The 25,706-nt window shown below is 52.4% G+C and overlaps 1 protein-coding gene across 1 annotated transcript in view; it reads right to left on the bottom strand.

Moving 5' to 3' along the window:
* Positions 1–692: 692 nt before the first annotated feature.
* The window catches only part of LMO1 (LIM domain only 1), a 40,789-nt gene continuing 15,775 nt past the window's right edge, over positions 693–25,706 (bottom strand). Inside the window, exons 2-4 of the mRNA XM_040258434.1 lie at positions 5,053–5,266; positions 2,483–2,608; positions 693–1,077 (exon numbers count right to left, since the gene is read on the bottom strand). Of these exons, the coding sequence (XP_040114368.1) occupies positions 972–1,077; positions 2,483–2,608; positions 5,053–5,266 (446 nt within the window). The 3' untranslated portion in view covers positions 693–971. The remainder of the gene's footprint in view (positions 1,078–2,482; positions 2,609–5,052; positions 5,267–25,706) is intronic.

Genomic DNA, 25,706 nt, shown 5'->3' with positions numbered 1-25,706 from the left:
ACTTTGATGTGATCTGTTTGTTTTCTTGGCTTTCCCCTTGGTCCTCAAGGGCACGGACTGTGTCCGATCCGTGATTCATCCTCGTGTCTGGTACTGGCAGCACAGGGCTGAGACAGAGAGCATTAAGGTTTGCCGACTGAATGAATGAAAATCTCCAGCCTGCGTGGGTTGAGTTACAGAGAAACAGGATTTTCTCTCTCACCCAGAGGAGCAAAATGCCAAGACCCAGCTGTAAAGAAGAGACAGAAAATGCTGCTTGTCCCCTTGAAGGTGAAGAGAGGTTTCAGGATTGTGGTCCCATGGCAGGGAGCCTGGGATTTGGGGTCTTAGCATGGAGGTAGATCAGAGCTGGGTTCCTGACTGAGCAGTACTGCGGGGATGTAACACAGGATCCCAGGGAAGGGAAGTTTTCATTTGGGGGCCAGGGTATATGGTTGCCAGAGGATGGGGGGTGGACAGCCTAGCTCCCACTTCTGGTTGGGGGGTACTGGGGGTTGTCCCTTCCCCTCCCGCTTTTCTCCGTAAAGCCCACCTGGAACTCGCTTGCCCAACAACAGCACACGCTAGGGCCCCCACGTCCTGCTCTAGGGCCCTCCTCCCTGCCAAGAACTGAGGGAGGGCCTTGTTTTACTCCCGAGCTGAGGGGAGGGTCCCCCAGGTCTGTGTCAGTCATGTGATCAATGCAGAGGAACCTCCCGGGAAACATTCATAAGTTTAATCCACGCCAGTAATAAAATCGCATTACATTTCTCATAAAATAAATGTTCCCATTTATATACAGAAGACAGACTGTACAGGCCCAGCCTGGCCCCAGGAGGGGTCACACACAGACGGGCAGCGGCGGAGGGAAGGCCGTCCCTCCCATCGAGGACGGAGGAGTTCTGATCGGCAGGAGAGCGGCTGGCCGGCCAGGCGGGTGGACAGGCGGGTGGATGGACAGACAGACGGGCCTGGAGGCCAGGTGCCGGGCGTTACTGAACGTGGGCGTCAAAGGCGCCATTGAGCTGCCCCTCCTCATAGTCCATCTGACACAAGATCATGTTGTTCTTCAGGAAGAATTTGTCTCCCACACAAAACCTGGAAAATCCAAGCAGGAGAGAGAGGCCATGGTGGGGTCCCAGTGGATGGCAGGAGCTCCAGGCAGGACCCCACCCGGCCCAGGAGGAGGACATGTGGACAGTGAGGTCCTGGGGAGTCTGTGCCTTGAGCTTTCCAGAAAGGATCCCAGAAAGTCCCAAGCAAACCCAGCCAGTCACCCTGGGTCAGCCCAGCCCTCGGCCAGGCCCACAGCCCAGGCCACAGGCTTCCACAGCCAGGTCTCTCGTGGGCTTGGCGGGAAGGTGTAGAAATGACGCCCAAGAGAGGGAGAAAGAGAGATGGACAAAGAGATAGGAAAAGACCAAGAGAGGAGAGGGAAGGAGAGAGGCAGAGATGGGGAAAGAAGAAGGGATAAAATGGCTGACTTTTCCAATCCTCTGTTCCCCACCCCACCTTAAAGAGATGGCTCAGGGAAGGGCCCTCGTCTTCTAAACAGAATCTGTGGGTTTCCGGGAAGAGGTGACCCTGTCCCACCATCTTCCCTCTAACCTAAAGAAGGCCCTGCCCCTCCCAGTCCTCCTCAGGCACTGAAGGATTCAGCCCTTCCCCCAAAGATGTCCCCAGGGGGTCGGAGGCCTTGAGTGGGACCCCAAGGTCACAGGCCCGGTCCCAGCCAATCCTGCTTCAACCACCAGGTGGCGCTGCAACTTCACTGAGCCCCTCTGGCAAGTGGGTCTAGGCATAGCCCCAGACAAACCAGTGTTCCCTGGAGGTCCCCCTGGACCTCAGCCTCTGGGAGCATTTGTATGAGCTCTTTCCTAACTTTGGGGCTCCTGAGCAAAGGGTCTTTAGGGTCTCCCACAGGGCAGGGGGGGCAGGGCACAGAGCAGGGGCCAAAAGACCAGAAAGAAGGCTGGGCTGGAACCAGAATCACAGGAATGAGTGACAGTTCCCAGGGGCATTTCAGTGGTCAGGTCTGGGAGACTCTTCTCATTAGAACATCCACGCGTGCATCTGGCCGTAGCACATAGGGCAGAGGACACATACGCAGGGCTCTTGTGCACATACATTTACAACACACGTGCTCAGGCATCCTCACCCGTCACACACATGCAACACAGAGAAATGTCCGCCTCGTACACGGACACTTAAGAATACAGTCATGGACACGACGCGCAACGCACGCGCCGCTCACGCACGGCCCTGTCCATTCCGTCTGCACAGAGATGGACTCCACACATGAGTACACATGCGATTAGAGCACACACATTGGGCTGGAGGGCGCAGGCACACATAAAACACGCACACACATGTACATACTTACAGCAACATGCACACAGAACCCGCGCTTGCGTGCGTGCCTCTATGGCACTCCTGCTCTGTGGCAGCAGGTGTCAGCTAGGGTCTGCTGAGCGTGTTGGGTCTGGTACGGACCAGCACTCACCTCTGGTTGCAGAGCTGGCAGGCAAAGCAGTCGAGGTGATAGACGTTGTCCCGGGCCCGCATCACCATCTCAAAGGCTGGAATCAGCTTGCTGCAGGCGGCACAGTTTCCTGTGGTGCCGAAGAGCCTGCAGAGGGAAGGGTGCAGAGGGCTCAGGGGCCTGTGGGGGGCTGTGGGGGGCAGGGGAGTTGCCTTGACTTGCGGGCCCACTTGCCCCCTACCCCTGTAGTTCAGCAGGTGGGCCCGGGCCAGAGGAAAGAAGCACAGATGGCAGTGTCTAACTTGGGCTAAAAGAGCAGGCTTCAGAGAAACTGATACAGTCACTCAGGTAGGAGCCTGTGGGGACTCAGGAGTTGGTTGATACTGCCTGTCCCCTGGCTTCGCTGACAATGAGGGCTCCCACTGGGGTCCCTCAAACACCTGGGGCTACCAGAACAGGTAAGTAGGCTGGGCCCTGAGCAAGGATTCCAGGCTTACACAAGCTTGAACTTAGATACAGTCTGCCAGTCATGGGCTGTGTGTCCTTAAGCAAGTCATTGAGTTTCTCTGAGCCTGATTTATTTCAACTGTAAAATGGGGACTGAAACATAGCCTTCACAGGCTTGTGAAAACTGTAACCTCTTAGCCACAGCTCTTTTAGTGAATGCCTACATAACATTTGCTATATGCCAGGTGCTATTCTAGGGGCTCTTCAAAGACCAAGTCATTAAATCCTGACACCACCACTATGGGGTAGTCTTTTTCTGCTACTGACTTATGGTGTGACTTGCCTAACTCCCTTGAGCCTCAGTTTACCCTTCTTTAAAATAGGGATGCTGGACTAGATGATCCTGTTTAAAGACGCTTCTAAAACAGGACTGATGCCAAAAGGAAGTTTCAAGGACATCTGGCACAACGCCTCTTTGGGGCAGGCACCCCTTCTCTTGGCTGCTGATTGCAAAGCTCTAAGGACAGGGAACTCACTCCCTCCCCATTCAGGCCTGCCCTTGACTGGACATTCCAGGGGTATGTGCCAGCCAGGCCCCAAGTGAGGCAAGGGACCGAGAGGCAAGCGGGAGGCCCTCTAATCCCTGATCTGTTCAGCTCAAGCTCAGGCACCTGCAGATGAGCGTAGCTCCATTATTCATCAGCCTGAGCTGCCTGGTGGCTCAGATTAAGGCAGACAAAGGCTGGGCCACAACATCTGCCCGACAAGAGGGGCCTTTCTGGCCACCAGTCCAATGAGAAGTCACTGCAGAGGGGCAGGTTCTGGACAGCCATTCTCTGGGACTGAGCAACCCAAGGAAGCCCCACAGGCCCCCTGGCCTACTGGCCCACATGGCCTCAGAGTCATTCCTGGGCCTCTGCCAGAGCCCAGGAAAATATCTTCAGGCTCCAATAGGTGCCGGGGCCCAGGGTGCTTGTGGATGCATTGACCTTATAGATAAGCCCCTCCTGCACTGTGGCCACCCCTGGCCAGGTCAGTTGGTCTGCCATCTCCCCTCAGCCTGGTTGGGTTAGCCCCCAGGTGATGTCCTAAACCTCCAGACTTGGAGGTGGCTTCCAGATTGCCAAGGGGTGAGTCCCCAATGCCTAACCCCTCCTCTTGGCCTCAGCATCTCTCCTCCAGCCCCAGTCTGAGTCACACATCTTGGTTTACAGCACCACTTTAAAAACAAAACAAAACAAAACAAAACCTCCTGCAAAGGCAGAAGGTGGAGGTAGGTAAATCTTAGGCTCTTTGGGTAAGTAGAGGAGCCCCTGCTGATAATCGTACCCTCCCCCGCAACAAGCCCAGTTCTGAGCAGAGGGAGCCCCAAGAAACCCACGACCTACTAATTAATGAGATGGGCCTTCCTTCCCCGCAAGGCCCGGCCACTACCCAGCAGCCTGCATGGGAGCCAAATGCAGATGCTGGGTCTAAGCCAAGGCCCCTGCTTGGTGGACTCCTTCCAGCCTTGCTGATGTCACAGATGGCCTAAGGGAGGGTTAACTGGGGGAAGCAGCCCCAGGGACTAGGATCCAGGTTGTAGGGGAAGGGTGGGTTGGAACTCTGAGGAATGCAAGGTGGGGAAGTGTTGGTATTTTCACTATCTATAGAGGAGTAAACTGAGGTTGGGGAAAGAGGCTCAGAACTAGTTTAAACCCAGGTTTTTAAGCTCCAACATCAGTGGCTCTTCCAGGGTCTGGCTGCCTACCAGATTCTGCAGGCATGGGGGTGTCTAATCCCAGGGCCCACCTGGAGGATTGGGAGCTGGGCCCTGGGGATATTGAGGAGGAAACCAGCAGGCTGGGGGGCCCAGGGAAGTTGGAACTCCCCTACTTGCTCCTGGAAGCTCCTTCACCGCATCCCTTCCTCGATTCCAGGGACAGGGTGGGTCAGAAGCGCCTGGCAAAAGCAGAAGCAGAACCATATTGGTGCCCTTGGGAGGCTCCTCTTGGATGCCCTATGGTTAGAGACATGCCCGCCCTGGACAAGTGCTGGGCACTGAGTCCCAGGGGCGGGGCAGGGGCTGGGATGTGCGTGGACTGGGTGTGGGGGCTGAAGCAGGGCAGAGCAGGGGTGCATGCGGGGTGGGGGAGGCCGCCCACCTCAGGTAGTCACGCCGGCACAGGATGAGGTTGGCCTTGGTGTAGAGTGTGGAGCCCACCTCGCCCAGGCGGCAGTCACAGCAGGCGCACTTGAGACAGTCCTCGTGCCAGTACTGGTCCAGCGCCTTCAGCAGGTAGCGGTCCTTGATCTTGCGGTTGCAGCCCGCGCAGCCCTTCTGCTTCCCTTTGGGCTGGACGGAGAGCATCGGCACACCTGTGGACGGACAGACAGATGGACACGGTGGGCACTGTGGCTCAGGACATGTCCCTCTGCTTCTTTCTGCTGCCCCCTCCCAGGATCCCTCCCCGTCTCCTTGGCAACCACCTCTCCCGGCCTTGGGTCCCACGCTGTGGAGCTGCAAGGCACAGCCTCCTCCCCTGGCCCATGAAGCTCCCTCCAGAAGCTGCAAGAGCCCCAAGTCTGCTCGGCTGCAGGCACACAACCAGCCCCAGGGCCCAGCCCCCGAGTCACCCCTCTCCATCCAGCCACTGTTCCCTGTGCTGTGTGACCCACTGGACACCCGAGGCCTCCTCAGGCAGCCCCATCTCATCAGTGCTTCCAGCAGCCCTGAGAAGCTCATCATGGGCTTGGGTTCCACTAGGACGCCTAGATCTGTTTGCCACCTCAGGACGTCCTCACACTGCAGTGTGCTTTTTATTTTAACTGGACACATCAGACTAAAGCCTCGTGGTTGTGGGGGTCTCAAGAAGAAAGTGGAGTGCTCCTGTGATACGCCTAGGGGCACAGGAGCTCTGGAGCTCCTGGCTGGTGTTGGGGAGACAGTGGGTGCTGGCCTCGTTGGTGGTTTCCCTAGGAATGTTTCTGCATGTGTGCCTGCTCAGTTGCTAAGTCGGCTCCAATTCTGTGACCCTGTGGACTGTAGCCCGCCAGGCTCCTCTGTCCATGGGATTCTCCAGGCAAGAATACTAGAGTGGGTTGCCATTTCCTGTTCCAGTGGAACTTCCTGACCCAGGGATCAAACCTGTGTCTCTTGCATCTCCTGAATTGGCAGGTTGATTCACGCTGGGCCGCCTGGGCAGCCCCCAGGAATGTTTCTAGCTAGATTCAAATTTCCTACCTGCCCTAGCCTGAGGAAGGCGAGTTTCAGTGCCTCTGCACCCTTGCTCGAGCTACCAAAGTAAGACTCTTGGAGACTCTGGCCGGCTCCCAGGGCCCATATGAGCTTCCCAGCATACAAAAAAATGGTGAGTACAGAGGACAGGAAGCTCAGCATGGCCTTGCCTGGAGGGAGGGGCAGACCACCCAGCAGCAAGCAAGTGCATTCACAGGCAACCCGTGCACACTGGCACTGCATGCCGGCGTGGGCTTGTCTGTGCACAGAGGCTCCTAGGGCCCCAGCCCTGAGGCCACAGGGAGGGGAGGTTGAGGAGGTGGGGGCAGATGTCCCCAGGGGACCTGGACACCCATGCAGAGCCCTGAGGCTTGGGTGTGGTGAATTCCAGGCTTGGATGGACGTGCGGGGAGTCTCAGAGACAGGCTGGACAGCGGGGTTGCCTGTGACACTTGTCTAAGAGCCCCTCACAGGGGTGGTGGGGGTAGGGGGTGTTCCTTCCCTGACCAGGGCACTGCTGGGCTGAGGAGTCGCCTCTGGAGGAAAGAGCCCACTTCTTCCTGCCCCCTCGGTTTTCCAACAAGCCCCTGAAGGCTCCCTCTTCCTAGGCCCATCTTCTCCAAAGGACCTGCGTACTCTCCAGGCTCTTGGTTCAGTTCTAGTTCCAGGGCACCCCTCCTCTCGGCCCTCCCCCTCACTGCACCCCCCACCCCAACCGTTCCCTTCCTTCCTCCAAGGGTGACCCTTCCTAAGGCTTCAGGAGAGAAGTAGCTTCCAAAGGACCTCAGTCTCAGAGTCCACAGATGTCTGGTCAGAGGGGCTCCCAGAATTCTTATAGGCAAATGCTCTCATTCCACAGGTGGGGAAACTAAGACCCAGACAGGCCAAACTGCTCATGTAAGCCCCGCATCAAGTTGGCCTCTGGGGTCCTGTGTCCCTCCTGTGCTCTTCTCTGCCTCGCTGCCTCCTCTGGGAGAGGGGGCGGCCCTGGAGAACCCAGGATCAGCAAGACAGGCGAGGGCAGTGTGGAGGCCGACCAGGCTTCCTGTGCTGGGCTCGCTTCTTCCTCCCCCAGTCCCCGCAGGGCCCATCTGTTAGCTGGGAAGTCCGTTGCCTCATTTCCTTAATGCAGCTCTAAAGGTTAATTGGTCTGAGAGAGTGATGGGGCTCAGGTTGGCTGCATCCTCAGGCCTGCTTGTGTCTCCGCTGACAGGGGCCAGCCCGGTCACAGAGCTCTGAGGAGCCCAGAGAGGCTGGCTGGGGAACAGACACGCCCGCGAGCTAAGAGGGGCCCAGGGGGCCTTTCCAAGGCCTGGCCTACAGGGAGCAAATGCGGGAAGGATTCAAAGAGCTGGGTGTGGGAAGGTCTGGGGGCTCCCGGGGGCAAAACTGTCCCTGGGGCCTGTGGAGGGATAGCCAGCCAGCATAGCTATGCATATAAATTCCAGCTTGGAAAACCCCAGGCGAAGCCTCTATCCAGCCTCCCTAAGGCTGATTTTCCCCTTGTTCCCCTGTGCTGGCAGCAGGCCTGGCTCCCTTCCCAGACATGCTGGGCCCTCCCGGGGCTCTACACTTGTGCTTTCACTGCTTGGGGGTTTGGGAGTGGCTGGAACTTCCTTACTCAGGGGATATATCTGGCCCACTAAGTTATACCCCCAAATGAAGGGGGATCCCAGCACTAGGAGTGTCTGTCCTGCTCCATATTCCATCTGGCTTGACTTCTGGAAAGGCTAAGCCTGCAGGGCTATAGACCACATGGTAGCCGGTAATTCTATCGCCGCTGGGACGGGGCACCTAGAGGACCCAGGGAGGTTATGGGGAGTGAATCTACATGCTGCCCCAGGTCCCCAACCTGGCATAAGGTGGGGGCTCTGTATGGCCTGAACACCCTGCTCCAGGCAGGCTGCTTATCTGGACACTGCTTTCTGGGCCCTGGAGAACTCTTAAGAAGCCATGTGGCTCCTGTTAGTGTCTGATGTCCACTGAGACACGGAACACTAGGGTCAGCCTGGCCAAGGAGGTCCCAGAGCATCCAGGGACCTTGTGCTTTCTCTGCCTAGAAAGTCTGAGGTCCTGGGAGAAGTCTGACTCATCCCGCCCTTCTTTAGGGAACACTCACGCTATTTGCTCTCCCTGGGCTGGTCCAGGAGACTTGAAAACACCCCTGGCAAGGTGAAAGGGCTTTAAGGAGGACATCTATGGTCCCTTTTTCCCCAGATGGAGCAAGATGCTCCTCAGAGGGTCTGGGCTCTTCCTCCCTGTCCTGCCTCCCCAGCCCCCTTCCAGCCTGCCAGTCGGCCCTGCAGACACCTCTTCCCTCCCTCCCTCCCCTGCCCGGCTCTGGGAGCTGAGCCTCGGGCCATGCACTTTCCATTAAGGAGATAGCATCCTTTTGCTGAAGTCCATTTGGGATCCATTTTAGTGTTATCTAAAAATCAAATCTACATGGTAATCCTTTTAATGTACTTCTGACTTTAGAAAAAAACAGCTTTGCGCTCCTTCAGGAAAGGTTTTAAAGCATTACCCAGTAATTACTACTCACCCATGAAAACACTGATATTTTACAATGGATGGTGTTTGCCCCTGCACGCGTGTGCAGGCTCATGCTCACACACACACACACACACACACACACACAGGACCCAGCAAAATAAACTAATGCACTCAGCTTGAGTGTTCCCTCAAATCTTGGGGTGTGGAGGGGGATATTTGAGGGGAGATGAGCCCAACCCTTACCCTATCCCTACCCTGGTCAGACTGAATCCCTGGGCGGGCTGATGCAGGAAGAAGGCAGGCTCCCAGTCTGACTCATCCGGCTGCCAGACACTAACCCTCAGCTCTTTAATCTGGGGGAAAGCCAGACAGTCCGGGTGACCGGGAGGGACTGCCAGAGGTCATTCAGCTCTTCCCACAGCCCACAGAGTGGTCTGTCAGGCCATACCCAAGTCCTCAGCAACTCTTGCCACCTACCCCCAGCCAGCCTGCCCCTCAGATCGGATGTTTCCAAAGTGCCAAGGCCACCGGCTCCTGGGCCCACCCATGCCTCCATGCTTGGAAAGCAGGCTAAGCCCAGCTGTGGAGCACTCTCTCCGTTCCTAGTGATCTCAAGGGCCGGTCCTCCTCCCCAGAATGCCAACCCCATTCAGCCCCGGGTCACTCCACGTTATTTATGCTCTGTGGCTCCCCTGCTGGAAGCCACTGTGGCTACCACCCAGAACTCCACCTGGTATTTGAGGCCCCCTCCACTGCCTGGCACTGTTGGTTCCGCTCCCAGCAGAATCCAGGAATAATATTCCCTTTCCATCCTGCAAATGGAGTTCATCTGCTTCTGCCCCAAAGCCTTCCTTTCACCATTGCTCCAGGAAGAAAAATGCCAGGTCCTGCCCACCCCACTCTTTCCCAGAGGTCAGGGTCAGCAGTGGAGCTGAGGCTGAGAGCCTAGACCCTGAACTCAGAAAGCCTACTTTCCAGTCTTGGAACTGTCCCAAGTCACTGGAGGGCCTGGTGCAAATCCCTTCACCTTTCCAACTGTCATCTGTGAAATGGGGCCAAACCAGTTTCCTTCCACCAGGTCATGGTGACGATAGAATAAGGTTCTGCATAGGAAGCCACAGCCCAGAGTCTGGCCACTGGCTGGGACTGACAAATAGGAGCCTCTATATTGTTAACATGCACCCTGGGAAGTCTTCCCCGTTCTGACACTTGTTTTCTTGCTCTTTAACTTTTTATCTGTCACCACTTCAAACTTCCAGGTTTTGCAAGAACAGAAAGAATTCCTGTATATTCTTTACCCCAAACCTCTAAATATTCACTTTTTAAACCATATTTACTTTATCCTTCCCTGTTTATCTATGCAGCTATCTCCTTCCCTTCCCATAATTCTTTTCCTGACTCAGTTGAGAGTTGGTTTCAGTAATGAAGCCCCTGAACCCCTTAAAACTTTGGTGTGATTTCCTAATAGAAAGGACAGTCTCTCACATGACTCCAGTACAATGATCAAAACCAGAAAATTACCACTGATCTAATACTGTTATCCATCCATTCAGATTTCATCAGTTCCCCCAATAATATCTTTTACGGCAAAATAAAAGTCATGCATTTCATTCAGTCATCAAGTTCAGTCTACTTGAATCTGGAAGAATTCCTAAGCCCTTCTTTGTGTTTCAAGACACTAGCATCTTTGAAGAGTACAGGCCAGTTATTATGGAGTTTCCTTCAATTTGGTTTTATCTGACACCTTTGACTATATGACCTTAACTGCTCTGTGCTTCTTTGTTATAAAACGAATATGAGAATAGCACTCCTAGAGTTTCGGTGAGGAATCTGGGAGCCAATCCATGTGAAGTGCTCTGGACTAACGGAACCTGGTAGTCCAGAGTTAGCCCTGATTAGTGTCAGCCCATTCGGCACGTGGGGAAGAATGACATTAGTCACAGCTCCATCTCAGGGCCCTACAACCCGTGATGGACACATTTAGAGGAGAATCACTTGATTTGAACGTACCACCATGGTTAAAGTCATACAGGCACTGACTAGAGTCGAGCCTTACCCAAAGGACTGCCTAGTGGCCACTGCAAACGTGTACAGATCGGCCGCGTCTATCTGACAGGCAGCTTCAGGGACCAGTCAGGGGCAGATGGGGGCTGTGGCAGCTCAAGGGGTGACAGCTCAGGGCAAGTCTCGCTGGGTGCCCTGGGAGGCCTGGGACACAGGCAGGTGTGGGCTTGGGATTTCTCATCATTGCCCGACATGCCTCAGCACAATGTTCCAAACCGCGTTCACACAGCACCACACAACTGTCCAACACAGCACTGGGCCTCCCTTTCTCACCCGAGGGGCAGGCAGGGAGCCAGGGCTAGACTCTCCTGGGGGCTAAGGGTATTCTGGAGGGAGATATCTATGATTGAATACTTAGCAGTGCTCGCCTCCCAACTGCCTTATGAGATGGTACCCTGATTATTTTCATTTTATTATTTTTTTACACACTACGTGGACCCCATTCCTGTCCACTGTTGACACCTTTGCCTCCCCTGAACTTTTCCTCGGCTCTGTTGGTGGTGTGGGGCACCCACTCCTGCAGCAGGCCGATGGAGCAGGGACTCCATGGACAAGCCCCTGTCTGGTCTCCTGTGCAGAGCCCTGGTCTTGATCTTGGATGAGTCACTGCGTCTCTCAAGCTCCTGTTGGTCTCCCCACCTGCATGGTGGGAATGACTCTAGCATGTACTTCCAGGATGTCCTCAGGGACATGTAGGATAACATCTGGCATTAAGTGCACCTCTCCTCACAGAACCACGGAAAGCCCTCGTGCACCAGTGAAGACCCAGCGCAGCCATAAATAAATAAAACTATATTAAAAAAAAACCCACAACACATCCAAAAAGTGGATTGTAGCTCAAAATCAAGCTCTGACTTGAACAAAACCCACAAGAAGAAGCCTGGCGCTCTGTCCTCAATACCACGTTCCCCAGGAAATGGAGGCGCTCGAGCCCTGAGGTTTTGCCCACATGGACCCACGTGAAGTGGCTGAAATTATCCAGAAGTGATCAGTCTACAATCATCATACCCATGTCAGCTGCCAGAGGGTAGGGTCTGGGTCCCTGCCACCTGCAAGGTGCCTGTACCCAGCAGCGTCCACACCTGGGCCTGGAACTGCAATGTAGGATCCCAAACACAGCCAGCCGGCGGCCCCTCCTCAGCATCAATCCCGTTTAATAAGGAAATTTGAAAGTGTAATCTAATTCTGCAGAATCTCTTTAAATCTCGTTTTCTCAGAAGTAACTTCATTTCACACGGACACATCCAGCCTTGTGCGAAGGCCTCCATTTCACACCAGTTTTATCTCCACAATTTCTCGTCTCACTGCACTCTTATCCCAGGGCCTTGCCATGCGCCAGGCGAGGCCTGAACTAATAGCATTTCCTACTCATTTGGACTCAAAAGCCAATGAGAACAACTGTGGAAGCACGCAGCTACAGCCACCTAGAGCACGCTCATTACTACGTCTGTGTGCACACCCCCTTGCAGGCAGGCGGCTGTGTGCTGGATTCGATGAGGGAGGAATGTGGGGCTCCTGTGATCTCCAACTCCCCGTGGTGGGGGCTCGGCTCCTGGGATGCTGGTCAGTGCAGTGGGGCTCTGGCCCCTTTGACTCTGGAGGAGAGGCAGGCCATGTAGACCCTGACAGTGGTCCACACAGAGAGATGGACTCAGCTGACTCCATCACTCCCCAGCCCAGGCTCAATATATTCACCTGCTAAATGAGGACAGCCTACTTTAAAGGATTATTTAGAGTATCAAATTAGATAATGGACATGAAATGCTTATAACAACGTTTAACAAAGTAGCTTTAAAAAGTCAGCTAAGAAAATTTACATACATCTGATGACCCAACAATTCTCTTCCTAGATATGCACCCAAAGAGTGAGAGTTTATGTCCACCAAAAGAGACGCACAAGGATGTTCCCAGCAGTTCTCAATAGCGCCAAACTGGAGACTGCACAGATGTCCATCAACAGTAAAATGGATACTAAATTATGCTATGATTACACAATGGAATAGTACACAGCCATGACAAAGAATGAATCCCCAATATACACAACAACATGGATGAATGAGACAGTATAATGTGGTACAAAAGAAGCAAGACAGAAAGGCACACTATCATTCTACATGTATGAACTTCCCAAACAGAAAGCCGACCCATGGTGATCAATGTCAGAATGATGGCGTGTATCATCACCCGCCAGAAGATGTGAGGAAGCCTGCCGAAGGCCTGAAAATGTCCTTTATATTGATCCTGGTGGTGTGTCAATGGGTGCACACATACAGAAAATTTCACTGAACAGTTGAGACTTGGGCCTTTTACTGCATACACATTATACCTCAGCAACAACAAAAAACTAAGAAGGCCCCTCAGTTGGGACTTTGTATGTCTTTTCATAAAACCCACCATTTACCCACCATTTACCCACCATTCACTACCTCTGTTGTCTCAATGAATCCTCATTTTTACCCTGAGGCACTAAATGATTAATGCACTCAACAGAGGCCCAGAGAGGTTCAGGCTGTTACCCAAGGTCAAACAGCAAGAAGGTGGGAGGGGAAGGATTGGAGCCCCAGCCTGTCAGATTCCTAGGATCAAGTTCTCACCCCTGCACACACCCCATGGCCTCCCTGAACAGCCCGGGTGACGAAGGTTTGCTGGAGCAGCTTCTGGGTTCTCCTGTGCAGCCTGAACAGTCTAGGGTGGGACTCTGGGGGCAAGCTTAGAGCAGGGTCTGGACTAAGGGCAGGAGGAGTGACGGGCAGGGCACTGTCTCCAGGCTCTGGTGTGTCACAGGCTTCTCACCTGCTGGTCCTTCAGAAGCTGTGGCTGCTATGGGATCTAGACAGGGCTTCTGGCTGGGCCAGCAAGAGGATGTAGACTGGAATCTAAGGACAGAGATGATTCAGCGGCTGGGAAGGGAGCAGAAAGACTGTGTGGAGGCAGGGCTGAGATGTTTGCACTGAGGCCTTAAGAAAGACGAAGAAGCTTCACTAGGGAGAGCTGAGCTGTGAGAGGACAGACAGCTGGCGGCTCCATACCCAGAGCTACAAGGGTTGGGGGAGCCTCAGTCAATAGCCAGGAGCTTCATGTGAATGAGATGATTGGGGAAGCGGGGCCTGGAGAGGGGCCTAGGTAAGAAATTTAAAGGGGTCCAGCAACAGTTGCCTTCTCTAAAGTGCCAAGTTTCTCCTGGTCTCCACAGACCACCACAGTAGAGGCCGAAGGAAAGCACTCTCCAGTCCTGTCCCAAACATCTGCAGCCACAGTGGGTGCGTCTGACCTCATGATAACACTCCACAGTGAATGCCTACGACAGCCAAACGCTTTAGACTCCTTAACCCTCATCCTCCTCATGACCCCAAGGTCAGGGAAATCACAATCCTGCCCAAGGCGACCTGTGAGTGGCCGAGCAGGGCTTTGGACCCAGGCTGCTGGCCAGGAAGTGCCCCACCCCCTCCCTGCTCTCTCCAGAGGCAGCATTGCATCATTTTTTTCCTAAGCGATGGGGAAAGTGAACTTCTGCTTGGACCCGATCTAGGCCTGGCCGAAAGAAGGCAGCTCTGAAACACCCCTTGCAGGGATGCACCAGGACAGGATGGGCCCCTGGTCCCCAGGGTCCCCCAGGGAGCCACTTTCTGTGCTGGAATCTGAAAGCAGCTGGCACTTCTGCAGTAGGTTCTGATGGAGGCAAACTTCCTGAGGTATGGTGCATCTGGAAGCCTGAGCCCGCGGGGACCTCCAGTGGGGGCAGATAACACCACATGGGTCCCTGCTGCTGAGGGAAGCCGGACCCAGCATAGCCTGCTGTCGGGCAACAGCTTAAGGGAACCCAGTAGAGAACTTGAAGGGGAGCACCGAGAGACGTGGGAGCAGCTGCAGACAGAATCTCAGGGCACTTTGAAACATCAGAAGCTGCATGTTCTCTTTGGAGGTTGTCACGGGGAATGATGCCTAAGTTAACTGCATATTTATCTTCTGTGCGTGCCCTTCCAGCATGGGTGAAGGCCTTCTCTTCTCATCTTTGGGAAGCTCCAGACACATCTAGGAAGCAACAGATCCAAAATAGGGCTCTAGATCTCCCTCAAACCTGTATCCTTACCCAGGCTTCTGTTCACAGTCCTAACACCATCATCCGTCCTGGTGCTCAGGGCAGAAACTCAGTCATCCTCAGATCTTCCATCATTCTCATTCTTCTCCCCTGCTTGATCTGTATCCCATCTCACCTACTTCATTCCACTTCCAGAGCCACCACCATCTTTCACCACACTACTACCTAAGCCCCCAACCAGCTTCTTCCTCTGTTCATATCTACAACCCAACTTCAAATAGCAGCTGGAGAAATCTTTCAAAACAAAGTAGGTCAGGTCTCTGCTCAGCTTGAAACCCTTCCTCAAGTTCCAAGGGGCTGGGTATATCACCCACACTTTTCATCAAACCCATGATCTCCTTGTGTGGTCTGGTCTCTGCTCCCCCACCCCCAACGAGCTTTAGCCAGAGTCCAGATCTCCCTCTTGCCTCAGGGCCTTTGCACCTGCTGTTTCTCCCTTGCCAGAACACCCTTCCTGATTCTTCATGAGGTTGGTTGACTCCTTCTCATCTTTTGGCTTCAGCTTAAATGTTATCTGCTTAGAGAGGCCAGCCTTGATCTCTTGATTTCCTTATTTAAATGACTCCTTGGTCATTTCCTTCTGAGTTTTCACCACAATTTGTAATTGTTTTTACTTTTTTGTGGTTTTACCTAGGAAAAATGTTTGGTCTCTTATCATAAGAATGTAAGTGCCATGAAGACCTATTCTGGGGGTTCTGCCTTGTTCACCACTGTGTCTCCAGCACTGAACCCCATGGTGATCACTTTTAAACCATCAGTTCAGTTAATGAATGAAGAGACTGAACAGAATCTATCCAGATATTACTGACCAGAGTTTGCTGGGCCAAGTGGGCTGATGCAGATAGGCGGGCACCCCAGAGATGGGTCCTTTCATCAAGCTTGGTGTTGTCCTGAATCACATACCTGGAGCTATGTAGCTCAAAGAAACAAACACAGATGAAACTGCAGCAGTGCCTGGCCTGCCACTCTCTGGAATTTGAATAGGCCCACCCCAGGGCTCCAGCTGAGAAATGACTGCTCTTGTGCAAACACTGGATTGGCCAAAAAAGTTCCTTTGGGTTTTTCCGTATAATCTTAAGGAAGAATCAAATGAAGTTTTTGGCCAACCCAATATAAACCCTCTACCTTTTAGATAAAGGGGCAGCAATCCTATCCTTCAGCCCTGCAGACCCATGAGGAATGAAGCCTCCCTCCCCTCCTCAGTGTATCTGAAAGTGAAAGTATTTGAAAGTATTAGTAGCTCAGTCGTGTCTGACTCTTTGTGACCCCACGGACTATAGCTCACCAGGCTCCTCAGTCCATGAAATTCTTCAGGCAAGAATACTGGAATGGGTTGCCACTCCCTTCTGCAGGGGATCTTCCCCAGCCCAGGGCTTGAACCTGAGTCTCCTGCATTGCAAGTCTCTTGAGTAAATACTCCATCCCAACTCTCGTGTTGGGGTGGAAGCCTGGAGCTCAGGCATCTGTGTAATCTTGGCAGTTCAGTCTTTCCCTTTGCGCTTGTGGCCGGGGCGCCCCTCCCCTGGCACACACTCCCACAGCTCCCCTCTTGAGGGTCCTTTGAACTTAAAGATATAACCACTCCTCCCTCCCTGCCTACTCTGAACCTCTGGGGGGCAGTAGGAGGAAAAAGGCCCTGAAGTTTGCTACAGAAAACCCCCAGGTCCAAGCCTCTCTCTATCCGCAGCTCCCACAAGCCCCATCCCATCCTGGTCTGTTGCAGCCAGCCCCCAGTCACTTGGCAGGATGCTGCTTGGAGCTGCATAATTGTGGGTACTAGTGGGGAAACGTCTGGAAGCTGAATTCCCCAGAAGGCAACTCAGCTGCTCCCTGGGCACCGGCAAAGCCCGCGTCACCCATCTAATGAAATAGGGCTCCCAAGGGTCCTGCAATCTCCACAGAGAAGGAGGAGGGCACGGACTCTCAGACGAGTCTCAATTTCACAGCATCAGAGACGTGAGCACCAACGCGCTGAACCAGAAAACGAGAGTCTGGCAGGAGCTGCAGACACACCGTGAGCGCCAGGGGATCGGAGATTAGGGCCCTTCAAAATCAATTTTGAATTCAAACTTTTAAATGTGTTCTCTAGATGCCACGAGGGGACCCTCCAGGCAGGCTTGGCCTAGCCAGCTGCTGGGTCCTGCTTGCTTCTTGGAAAAGCCAGGGCCCATCTGCTAGCCCCCGGGCTGGGTGAGGGAGGGGAGGGTGAGGAGGCTGGGAGAGAGACCTCAGAAGTGGGAGAAGCCTCTTAGGTGCCAGTAGCCCCAGTACGGCCCCTGGGGTGCCTGCCTGAGGTGCAATCCTGGGGCCTCCTGTTGAGGCCTGGGGGGCTGCTCCTCCCTCCTTTGCAGACCTCGGTGAAAAGAACTGAAGGCAAGGCCCACATGAGCCAGATCCCCACAAACCCCTAACCTGGCTGAGGAGGCTTGTGGGGCCCCAGTGGAGGAAGCTGCTAACAACACGAGCAGTGAGTCAGACAGGCAGGAATTTGTATCTCAGACATTTGTAACTCAGACCAGCCATGGGTTACCAGGCAGAAGGTGTTGGTTCAGAAGTGAATTTCCCTTCCAGAAACCTGGTGGGAGGAAGCCTGCTGTGCGGGCCTGGGTGTGCAGGCCCTGGGAAGTGAGAGTCGTCTGAAGCCTCCCAGTGCAAAGGGAGAGAAAGCATGACTAGGTAGCTGGACTGCTGGGAAGGCCAGGGTGGCCGCAGGCTGCACTGAGGCATGGGGTCTGCAGCCAGAGAGCTGACAGTCAACCCTGCCTGCCACCCGTCAGGCTGGGTGGGGCGTGCTGAGCACCATCCTGGCCCTGCACTGGAAGGGGATGGGACTCACGGGGCAGCGGGCCTCAGCTGGAAGCCAAGCAGGACAGACTGCTCCAGCCAAACTTGGGAGGAGGCCCCTGGGCCCGCAGGAGGAGAGCCTTGGGGATACTTGCAGGCAGAGTAGGCTCCTAGCAGCCCCTGCTCTGCCTGGGGCCCTGCTCAGGCATATTTGTTCCTCCAAGCAGACGATCAGGCCACGACTGATGCCTTCCATCTCTGGATGGGGAAGCTGGTCCATGACAAGCCTGTCTGACCTCAGTGACTCACCGCCCTGCCCCTCCAAACCTGAGGCTAAGCCCTCAACTGGAAGCCACACTGAAAGTAACATAAACATGAGCAACTGTGAGCCTCTTCCACTGAGAGGCACCAGGAGGGCAGCCCCCTTCTGGAATGAGCAGCCCTGCAGAAGGGCTGGGGTCACCAGACCACTTGCAAGCGAGGAGGCAGGAATGCCCCAACCCCTCCCACCCCTTGTCTTGGGAGTGGGCTGCCGGCTCTGCGAGGAAATTACAACATGGGCCTGGGTAATGCTCCTTTTAGTTACAGCATAAACTGCGGCAATAAAGCGTACCTGGGGAATGTTTAGAGAAAGCACTAATGATTTCTTCCCCAGTGGTTAATAAATTCACTTCCAGATCAATTTGTTCGTGATAGAGCCTGGCGAGCGGAACCCGCGCGGCGGGCACAGCCGACTGTGTCTTTTTCAGTATAAATGATTTATTACAATGATTAGCGGCACATAAACAATTTAAAATACAACGCTAATTAGTTTGGGGAAGAAAGGAGGGGAAAAGCCACCCTGCCTCTCTCCCCATTATGTTCTACTTCCCTAAGTGTGTACTTTTTAATTAAATCCAAATGTCACAATAAATTTAAAGTGTTTTATTACCATTCAGGCTAACTAAGGCAGTCATGCAAGCCCCCGTCTCAGGCATCATGGGCGAGGCTGGGGGTGAGGGCTGAGGTGCAGCAGGGCCTGTCTGCAAGCTCTCCTGGAGATGAGAGGTTTGGGTGAGACCCCTGGAAACCCCTCCTGCTTTCTGGCAGCCCCAGGCTGGAGAACACTGGGAGAGCGCACCTCCTCTCAGCTTCCTGGCCAGCCCAAGGGATGTCTCCTCCCCAACACCGGCTCTGAACAGCCCAGAATCCACCCATTTCTCCTCAAAGGTCCCACAGCACTCCGCACCCTCCCCAAGCCCCACTCAGGTGTTGTAGCACCTGCCTCACAGTGTGCTTGGCATTTCCTATACTTCTTACCACATTCTCCTCCCAGTGCTCTGAGCAGTAATCACTGCTTCAGTTTGGTGGATGGGGAAATTGAGGCTTAGAGAGGTGGAGCAATTGATCCAAAGTCACACAGCTGAAAAGTGGGCTCTTAACAAACCCTAGTGTAGCATTTTGCCTTAGAGCCCACGTCTTGCCACGTCCGTGGCCTGACTTTCCAGCACGCAGGATGGGGACAGGAACGTGGTGGCTGCTCAGACAGGGATCTCCCTCACATAACACCCTGCTGTGCCCAGAGACACAGGCAAGATAGGAGTTCAGGCCGAGGACCTGGACCCTGATGAGTCTAGGTTCAAGTTCAGGTTCTGCCATGAATCCACAATGTAAACTCAGTCAAGTCCTTCAGCCTCTCTGAGCTTCAGCATTCCCATCAACAGAAGTCAAGTAATAATGCCCAAATTGCAGGGCCAAAGGAGCAAAGCAGCTAAAGCAGGAGGAGTGTTTTGCAATCCTGGACACGCTATGTAAGTAGTAATTACTAACAACAGCTCTTGAAGTGAGCAAAGATCCATAAGAAATCCCACTTCACTGATCAGAAAACTGAAGCCAGCAGGTGAAAAGGACTGCCCAGGGGACCAGGCTACAGGCAACCTCCTTTCCCAAAGCTCAGACAGCCAAGGATGGTTTATCTTCTTAACATTCTTATACTATTTATTTAAAGTCAAAAACAAATATCCCTAAACATAGAATTACCATATGACTCAGCAATTCTACTCCTAAATATATACCCAAGAAAAATGAAAACATATGTCCACACAAAAACTTGTATATGAATGTTCATGGTAGCATAATCCACAATAGCTAAAAAGTAAAAACAATTCAAATGCCCATCAACTGATGTATGGATAAATAAAATGTGATATATACAGATAATGGAATATTATTTGGCAATGAAAAGAAATGAAGTATTGAGACATGCAACAACATGGATGAATCTTGGAAACATTATGATAGGAAAGAAGTCAGCCACAAAGGCCACCACTTGTCTGATTCCATTTGTATGAAATATCCAGAATAGGCAAATCCATAGAGACAGAAAGTAAATCAGTGGTTGCCAGAGAGGAGGGGAATGGGGAGTGGCTGCTAACGGATATGGAGTTTCTTTTTCGGGTGATGAAATGTTCTTGAATTAGATAATGGTGATGGCTGCATCACTCTAAATACACTGAAATGCACATTTTTAAAAGGTTAATTTTGTGGCATTCAAATTATTCTCAGTAAAGCTGTTATAAAGGAAAGCAAAACAAACAACAAAACAAATATTCCTTTCAAAACAAGAGAAAACAGTTCATAAAAAGTAAATGCTGGGGTCAGGAGAGGGGTCCAGCCAGCCCTCGGCTGTGATCACCCTGTCTCATAACAGCTACTCCACAGGGAAGGGCTTCAGATCACCCTCCCCACCCCTACCAGCTCCCTCTTCAGTACTCCCATCCAGAAATCTGATTCTGCCCTCTCTTTCCAGCCCCACTCCCTAGGCAGCTCAGACCATCCTGGTGTACCACTCTCCTCTGACTCCCTGAGTGCGTCCACGCCTACACTTGTGTTTTATCTCCCTAGAGCTCTCTGTTGAAATTTCTCCATCCTCTGAGGCTATCATCCCACCTACAAACAACATACTCATGGAGGGGGGGGTCCCTTTTCCAGACCCTGAGCTTGTCCTACATCAGGTACAAGTGATAGCATGGGCACTATGACTAGGATGGGAGTGAGGTCCTCCAGGTTCCCAGCCAAGGTTCAGAAAGGAGTGCTACCCTCTCTCAGGGCCTGAGAGTCTCCCCTAGGCGGGGTGTACCAGCTCAGATCCAGGCCACAAAGGTCAGGAAGGAAGGCGACTAGGCTGCCTTGGGGTCAAATGAAAACTGCTGGAGGGAGAGAGTACAGTGCCCAGGCCAGGGCAGCACCCCTTGTGGCTGGTCTGAGAAGGTGAAGCAAGAAGATGAAGCATGTGGTCAGCAGAGGGAGCCAGGCCCACTGTGGCAGGGCGCACCTAGCTACCCCTGAATCCGGGGCCTGGACTGATGCTCTTGGGGTTTCTCTCTTCTTGGGGAAGGGGATCTGAAGCCTTTACCCTGGAAGGGAAGGCAGGGCATCTGGAATGTGGGCCATGGGAAGAGTGCAGCCAGGGTGGAATGGTCTGGGTGGCTCCCTAGGCCAGGCAGGAGCGGTGCTGCACAGAGGCCCTGAGGAACAGCTCACTGCAGAGACAGGGCCTTACACTCGGCTCACCATGGAAGTGCCCTCAGACACAGGTTCTGATCTTCTCAGGCCAGTCATACTCTCACATAATCAGGAGGTGGGCTGTATTAGACATGGATAAGGGTAGAGGGACTTGGCTCTTTCCCAGAATCAGGAGTTTTTAAAAAAAATTTTATTTTATTTTTGGCTGCACTTCACTGCTGCACTTGGGTTTTCTCTAGTTGCGGCAAGTAGAGGGCTACGCTCTAGTTGTGATGCACAGGCATCTCTCGTTGCGGAGCACAGGCTCTAGGAAGCCCAGGCTCAGGACCTGCGAAGCACGGGCTGAGCTGCCCTACGGCATGTGGGATCTTCCTGAACCAGTGATTGAACCCGTGTCCCCTGCATTAGCAGGCGAATTCTTAAGCACTAGATCACCAGGGAAGTGCAGGAGCTTTCATGGAAGCCAGTCTGAGAGAGGAAACAGGCCCAGAGCTATGAAGGCCAGGAAACACTTTACAGACCGATCAAATGAGATTCTGGGAGTTGGGAAGTGGATAGCTGGTTGGGCTGGACTTGCTGCTCCCCCGCCCTGGTGTGCTCCCGCCTGCCTCAGGCCAAGAGCTTCAGCTCACTCCTTTGAAGGCTGGAAAGCCAGAAGCTTGGTCCAATCCTGGGGCAGCCACAGAAGAGAGCACATGTGCAGGGAGCCTCAGGCCAAAGCTGGGCAGGGTCAGCAGGAACCTCCGGGACAAAAGTGGATAAGGACAGGCTTGCAGTTGAGGACTCTGTCTGCCTTCCCTGGGGCTCAACTCTGGAAACTCAAGCCTTGCTACTGGTAGTAGAAATGCTCTAGGCAAGATCTTGACCACCAGGAGACTTCAGAGGAGCCCTCACATTTCCAAGGCCACAGTTCTAGCCACGCCCTCCACCATTTCTTTCCAGGACTTCAACTGCCTCCAGTCTGACCATCTAGCCCCCGTCTTCACCCCACCCACCCACAGGCCCAGAATGACTCTTGGAAGGAAGGGAACTGCAGGAAGGAGCAGAGGGCAGTCTGAGGCTGGAGGGGGTAGGGAGTGGTCATCCTATAAAACTCAAAACAAAGAACACTTCCCTCCTACGTCATGCCTGGTCTTTTTCTGCCCCTAGGTTTATCCCCTCCAATTATCCTCCAAATTGGGAAAGGAGCACGTCAAGGCTGTATATTGCCACCCTGTTTATTTAACTTATATACAGAGTACATCATGAGAAATGCCAGGCTGGATGAACCACAAGCTGGAATCAGGATTGCTGGGAGAAATATCAATAACCTCACATATGCAGATGACACCACCCTTATGGCAGGAAGTGAAGAGGAACTAAAGAGCCTCCTGATGAAAGTGAAAGAGGAGAGTGAAAAAGCTGGCTTAAAACTCAACATTCAAAAAACTAAGATCACGGCATTCGGTCCCATCACTTCATGACAAATAGATGGGGAAACAACGGAAACAGTGACAGACTTTATTTTCTTGGGCTGAAAAATCACTGCAGATAATAAGTGCAGCCATGAAATTAAAAGACATTTGCTCCTTGGAAGAAAAGCTATGACCAACCTAGACAGCATATTAAAAAGCAGAGACATTAGTTTGCTGACAAACGTCCATCTAGTCAAAGCTATGGTTTTTCCAGCAGTCATGTATGGATGTGAAAGTTGGAACATAAAAAAGGCTGAGCACCAAAGAATTGATGCTTTTGAACTGTGGTGTTGGAGAACTCTTGAGAGTCCCTTGGACTGCAAGGAGATCAAATCAGTCAATCCTAAAGGAAATCAGTCCTGAATATTCATTGGAAGGACTGATGCTGAAGCTGAAGCTCCAATACTTTGGGCTACCTGATGTGAAGAACAGACTTATTGGAAAAGATCCTGTTGCTGGGAAAGACTGAAGGCAGGAGAAGGGGACAACAGAGGATGAGATGGTTGGATGGCATCACCAACTCAATGGACATGAGTTTGAGCAGGCTCTGGGAGTTGGTGATGGACAGGGAAGCCTGAGGTGCTGCAGTCCATGGGGTCGCAGAGTCAGGCGCGACTGAGTGACTGAACTGAACGGATTGAGTAGATAAAACAGTAACATATCTTTGTCTTTGTCTCAGGTTCCTGGCACTGAACTCCCCTACACCTTGGAATGTCCTGGGTAATAGGAGTATCTTTTGTTATTCATAAGGAGTCCCTAGTGAGTCCCTCTGAGTTTATACTAATGAGGTGACTTAGGGTGGGGGCCCTAGATAGCCTCAGGCTGGGGCTGGTCACCAGAAAGACCTTATGATTAGATGGTCAGAACTTTCTGCCTCACCCACTGACCTCCAGGAAAGGCTGGGAGGTGGCTAGTGATGAAGCTCTATTCAGAGTCCTGAACAAGATTCGATGAGCTCTGGGTTGGTGAACATGTCCACATATTAGGAGGGTGATGCATACCAACTCCACAGGATGGAAGCTGCTATGCTCGGGACCCTACAGACCTCACCCTGTGTGCTTCTTCATCCACCTGCTCATCTGTATCCTTTATCATATCCTTAGAGCAAACTGGTAAATGACAGGAAATGCTTTCCTGAGCTTTGTGAGCCATTCCAGGAGACGATCTCACCTGAGGAGGGGGTGTGGGGAACCCTGATGATTAGCGTGTTGATCTGAAGTACAGGTGACACCTAGACTTGAGACTGGCTTCTGAAGTGAAGGCAGTCCTGTGGGAGTGAGCCCTGGACCTGTGGGTTCTGACGTCACCTCTGGGAGGATAGATGTCAGAATTGAGTTAAATTTGTAAGACATCCAGTAGGTGACCACTGAGAACTGGAGAATTGCTTGGTGGTTTTGGAAAACATTCCAGAGTAGCCCAAATGATCTTAATAAAATGAAAATCTGCCCTCTCTCTGGGATAGAGGAATTCTTCATTCTGTCTATTCCTCTCCTGCCTTCCTTTACCTGTTAACTCATTCATCCACAGGTCATGCAACAAATATTTACTAAACATCTACTACTAGGGGCTAGCTCCTAACAGCTATATGTTAATAAGCATTGTATCTTGATGATATTTCATTAAGAAAGTAGTTCTTAATGAGCTTCATTAAATCAGTTTGATGCCTTGATCAGTTTTCTATTCATTAGTGTTAAACAATTTCTTTCTCCTCCATTTTATTATATTGGAATTATTCTCATTGGGGTAAATTATTCTTAGATTTTTAAGTTACTATGTGGCTCATGATCAGTTTGGTGCTCAAATGAAATCTTTCAAACTAGAGCTTTCATTGTTGCCGAGGATATTTTTTTTTGTAGTAATTATTTATACCAGGAACTATTTCCTGAGCCAACTTTGGCAGGTCTAAATTCTATCAGGAAGATTTGGTTCTTCTGTCAATTTTTAGTCAATAACGTATTTTGCCAGGTGCAGTCTTAACTCTTGCCAGTTTTGCTTTTTGTTAATTATTTCAACCAATTTAGGTTTTTTCCTGGATTATTTTTTTCTTTACATTTTCAATAATACTAATGAGATGTTACTCTTGTGTAAAAGGCATATTTTAGCACTGATCTGATAAAGCATTCTGAGGATCAAAGAGTAGTGTGAAAACAGCCTAAGGGGCAAAGAGGCAGGTCAAAACATCATACTCTGTACTTGGGCTGAGTACTAATCGGGGACCTGTGCCCAAGTTAGCCCCGCCCACTGTCCTCTGCTCCTTGGGAGCCCTAAGCCCTTCCGGGATGCCTGGAAGCTGGGGAGCAGCCTCTGGCTGGCATGAGAACGGCTGCCTACAAGAGATTGCCTCTGGTCAACAGGCAAAGAGATGAGGTTTAGCCCTGATGTCCCATCCCAGGTTGCAGGCAGCCTCTGCTGGGCCCCAGACTTTTCAACTCAGAAAGTATCAGCTGAGTATCTCAGCATCAGCAAAGAATTATTAATGGATGCTTCTTGGTGCATTTATACCCCCACCCCCCAACCACTGATAAAAGGACATAATTGACCTGGGTCCTCTCAGGTCTTGAAGCTGGGACAGGCTCACTGGCCTCCAGGCTTTAGGCCTATTCCAAGAGTCCCCTTTGTCTCCTAGTTGAGCTCTGCCTGGGAAGAGCCAGGGATGGGATCATCCACCTTACCAAGTGTGGAGGGTTGGAGGCCACAGATGCTTTCACCTGGGATCTCTACTTCTCCTGACCCTGGGAGATGAAAGAAAGACACAGCAACATCAATGGGGTGGTGTCTCTCTCCTGGTCTTGGCCTCACCCCAACTGCTTCCCACCAGTGGTCACGTCTCCATGCATGGTATAGCTGGGCATCAAGCAGCCAGCAACCCTGGAAACATAAGTGGGAAAACATAACCTCAGAGAGGAGAAGAAGCCTGCCCAGGGACATCCTGTGAGTTGGTGGCAGAGCCAGGTGGAGGAGGCATGAGTTTTGGTCTCCATCCTTGCCCCAGCCCACAGGAGAGTCTCCTTCAGCCCTGTTCACAGGTGAGAAACTGCTGAGGTGGCTTCTGCCCAGGCCACCTCAAAGATGCCAGCTCCACCTGAGCAGAGCAGGCAAGGGGCTGAGGCCCTCCGAGAGAAGAGAGGCCCTGGAGTAACAGACAAGTGCTTTGCAAGCCTGCCCTCTCTGGGCATAACCCTC

The sequence above is a fragment of the Oryx dammah genome, unplaced genomic scaffold, assembly GCF_014754425.2.
Source record: "Oryx dammah isolate SB20612 unplaced genomic scaffold, SCBI_Odam_1.1 HiC_scaffold_17, whole genome shotgun sequence".
In the NCBI taxonomy this organism is placed as follows: Eukaryota; Metazoa; Chordata; class Mammalia; order Artiodactyla; family Bovidae; genus Oryx; species Oryx dammah.
The sequence above is the reverse complement of the archived record's forward strand: the minus strand, read 5'-3'. Positions and strand labels throughout refer to the sequence as shown.